At 39.1% G+C, this 3,745-nt stretch overlaps 1 protein-coding gene across 1 annotated transcript in view; it reads right to left on the bottom strand.

The window, feature by feature from the left end:
* LOC138006192 (hepatoma-derived growth factor-related protein 2-like) overlaps positions 1 to 2,317 on the bottom strand; it is a 9,852-nt gene extending 7,535 nt beyond the window's left edge. The window contains exons 1-2 of the mRNA XM_068852355.1: positions 2,174 to 2,317; positions 1,081 to 1,182 (exon numbers count right to left, since the gene is read on the bottom strand). Coding sequence (XP_068708456.1) covers positions 1,081 to 1,182; positions 2,174 to 2,215 — 144 coding nt within the window. The 5' untranslated portion in view covers positions 2,216 to 2,317. The remainder of the gene's footprint in view (positions 1 to 1,080; positions 1,183 to 2,173) is intronic.
* Between the last annotated feature and the right edge of the window lie 1,428 nt (positions 2,318 to 3,745).

Genomic DNA, 3,745 nt, shown 5'->3' with positions numbered 1-3,745 from the left:
TCAATGAAATCATCATCAAGTGTTCTTAATTCCCTTTGATATTCACAGCATACATTGTAAGAAACTAGAACATCGTGTAATAGTGAACGACATTTCTGCATGCAATTTTCAATATACAGTTGCTGTCTACGGTATCCTCAACACGAATGAATAGGCCATTTCCAAGTTCATGTCTGCCTACTCTTCAAAGCAAGTCTAAGTACGAAAATAAGTTTTCATTCATACGTAAAGTAGAGCCAAAATATTCCAATTTTCAAATTATTGAATTAGTGAAATACGTATCGGTAATCACAAACACTCGCTAAGGCTTTGAAATAAAGTGGTGTAGGTATTAGAATATCTTTTGTATCTGTCTGGAATTAAAGAGTAATGTAGTAGTTGTAATGCCTGTATTCCATTAAAACAAATCAAAAAAGATAACTCCGCTTCACTTTACCAAAATGTGGCGGCAGTGGTGGTCGACGAGTCTCACACAATGGAGATGCGGACAGTTTCTGTGCTAAATATTTCCCTGACGAACGAAACACATTTTCCGTGGAGATGGACTTCGACGAATTACCGGTACAGAATATTCAGCTACGCTTTACAGCATCTGCAGTAGTTGTTAGGATTTTTTGGCGAAGGCATCCTTCCTTTACAATTTTAGGGAGTTTCTGCTTCCAGCAATTTGAAATACACATTGCCCAGGGTACGTGGCTTACTGTTTTTTCAATATTTACTTCGGGTGTGCGCTGATTGGCTAATTTTTGACAGCTCTCTCTCAGCGTGACATCAGAAGGCGGCATTCAAAATTCAGAGGGATGCGTGCAGGCTCTCATTTTCTCCCACCGCAGAGAGAGAGCCTGCTAACCCTAAACCCTAACCCCCAACCCCAGTCCCTCCGAAAGCCTGCTCTCATTCTAACCCAACCCCGATGCCTCGGAGAGCCTGCTCGCAGGGTACTCTGTGCCAAACATCATCAATCTCTGCCTCGTCTTCACATTCATCACCGGCCTCAGTTCCTAATCAGTTCAATCCAAAATCCCCGCACTAACATAACACTAATAACATATCATGCATGCGTGTTTGTTTTCTACCTACCCTTTTTATGGTTTGAACTATTTCTGGATTTTTCTTGATGATATCTGGGTTTATTTCCATCTCTGAGATTTGGGTGATAATTTTTAAACATTTTGGAACATCCTACAGCGAGAATTAACAAAACAGTACAAATTAAAGAAGGCGGATTATAAATATAATGAGGTCGCTGCAAAAATGACCTAATAAAAAAATTGTTGCACTGAAATAATAATAAGCAAATACCACTCCACACCACCCCAATGAGGAGTTCCAGGGTGTCAATCAGAGTAAAAAGGCAAACTAGGTAAATAGGAAAAAAGGGATTTTTTCAAAACAAAAAATAGAAAGAAAGTGTGACATCCTTTGAGGCATCTAACAAAAACAGGAGCTCAAAGAGACCCTGAAAGCTTCTAAGAACAACTGTTTCTCAAAGGCTGGACATGATATGAAACAGCAACACCTTGGGTTATATTTATTTCTGGCAATTTCCTTGCAAATGATGCCAAGGTGAAAACTGACCGGTTTGAGACAATCATATTAATTATTAATCACAACAACATGACCTTGAAGTGTGTAACTTGCAACTCTTTTCCTTGAAACAAAGCTGGGGATTTTAGGACACCATTTTTTTGCCCAAATATGGACAAAAATAAGAACGAAGCTGCACGCGCGAGAAAACGCACGAAGTACGTTACATCCAAATAAGGAAAGTTTTAAGCTCAAAAAACCCCAGATCTGAACCAGAGAAAAAACGCTTCAAGGTCATGAGCCCCTGTACTAATTCAGGACAGTTCGTAAAGGTTAATTGACCACCATAAGAAAGATTTGAGCCTGTACATTGGCATCAGAATTGTTTCACGACCATTGAATGCTGCATTTTGAACCAACCATGGTCAAAAAGGACTTTTTTTTCTTGAAGTATAAGAGAAAATAAAAAGGAATTCAAAACTGGAACTCCACACCCTGCATAAAAACACAACCAATGATACTGTGCATTTGTTACTTAGTACATTTAGATCTTCTCCTCAAATTGAATCTTTGACTAATGTACCAAGTTACCAGCAAGAAGAATGATATTTAGGTAAATTGAAAACAAATTAAAAATTTTACTCACAGGAGCTTCCACAGTGAGAGACATAACTAGTTCATAATTCATCTTGTCCAGTATATCTTCCAATGAGGGTGGTGTAGCTATATATAACAGAGGAAATGATAGCACACTTTAAAATGGCTTTACTTCTAAATCCTGTGCCCCTTCAAGAGTTTGGGTTTTGGTCTAGGGTCGAGGGTCGAGGGTAAAAAGTCGAGGGTCGAGGGTAAAATGTCGAGGGTCCGAGAAAAATGTCGAGGGTCCATAAAAAAGAAAAATTGTACCGTTAAGTTATAAAAATTGAAATATCGAGGCTCCATAAGAAAGGAACTCAGAAATTAGATATGGATAAATTCCAGACATCTCTGACTTATTGTTTTTGTATACTTTCACGCTTCATTTACACAGTTTACAGAAATGTCATCCACAACCGCAAATAAAGAGATGCCCGCTGAGAGGGGACAAGGTTGCCTTTGTGGAAAGCGTGACCAAGTTATTCGTCCATCGAAATATGGTTTTAAGCGCCTAAATCTCGCGCGCAGTCTTTGGGTTTCCATCCACCGTGAAGCCACTAGTAGAACTATACATCGACCAGAACTCGACAAACTCTGCAAAACTCGAACTGAGGAACAGCAAAAAAAAATGATTTCGCAACCAGAGAAGCGCTAATAGAGGGGCTGTTAGCCACCTCCGACAAAAGATTGACAAGAAAAACAAACTTTTGTTGTTTAAGTCTCTTTTCTGTGATTTTTATCGATGGTTTGTTTCAAGTTTTGTTCTTTCCGAATGCGACAAAATCAAAATTTTCTGAAATAAACAATTTTCGTTTGTGGGTTTGCAATGTGGAATAAAAGTTTCCCAAACATGACGTAATATTGAAAAGATATGTTCCCGTCGTGTGCTAATGGAGGGGCTTTTAGCAACGTCTGACAAAAGATTGACAAGAAAAATGATGTAAAAACGAGAACCTTCTACCGAGTTCCGAGATCAGCATGCTAATTCTCCTTACTTATTAGCATTCACTTCTTGGAAGGTTAGTTCTGAGAATTTTAAATCAGACTGAAATCCCCGAGTTCATTATCATGTCAGGAGAAAGAAGATGCTTATCACTCCGAGTATGTGGTGAAATCATGACAAATTCGACTGAAACTACAGCAGCAGCAGTAAAAAGAACCACAACAACAAGTCTTCATTCGAGACAACTTCACTTTGTACTAGGTGCAAAACGTTGTGCAGAATCGGAGAGAACAACTGTCGATACATTCCATCTATAAAAATCATAAAAAAGTGGACTCTAACAACAAAAATTTGTTTTTCTTGTCAATCTTTTGTCGGACGTGGCTAACAGCCCCTCTATTAGCGCATCTCTGGTTGCGAAATCTTTTTTTTTTTTTGCTGTTCGTCAGTTCGAGTTTTGCAGAGTTTGTCGAGTTCTGGTCGATGTATAGTTTTACTTGTGGCTTCACGGTGGATGGAAACCCAAAGACTGCGCGCGAGATTTAGGCGCTTAAAACCATATTTCGATGGACGAATAACTTGGTCACGCTTTCCACAAAGGCAACCTTGTCCCCTCTCAGCGGGCATCTCTTTATTTGC

The sequence above is a fragment of the Montipora foliosa genome, chromosome 6, assembly GCF_036669935.1.
Source record: "Montipora foliosa isolate CH-2021 chromosome 6, ASM3666993v2, whole genome shotgun sequence".
NCBI lineage: Eukaryota > Metazoa > Cnidaria > Anthozoa > Scleractinia > Acroporidae > Montipora > Montipora foliosa.
This window is presented reverse-complemented; position numbering and strand designations above follow the sequence as displayed.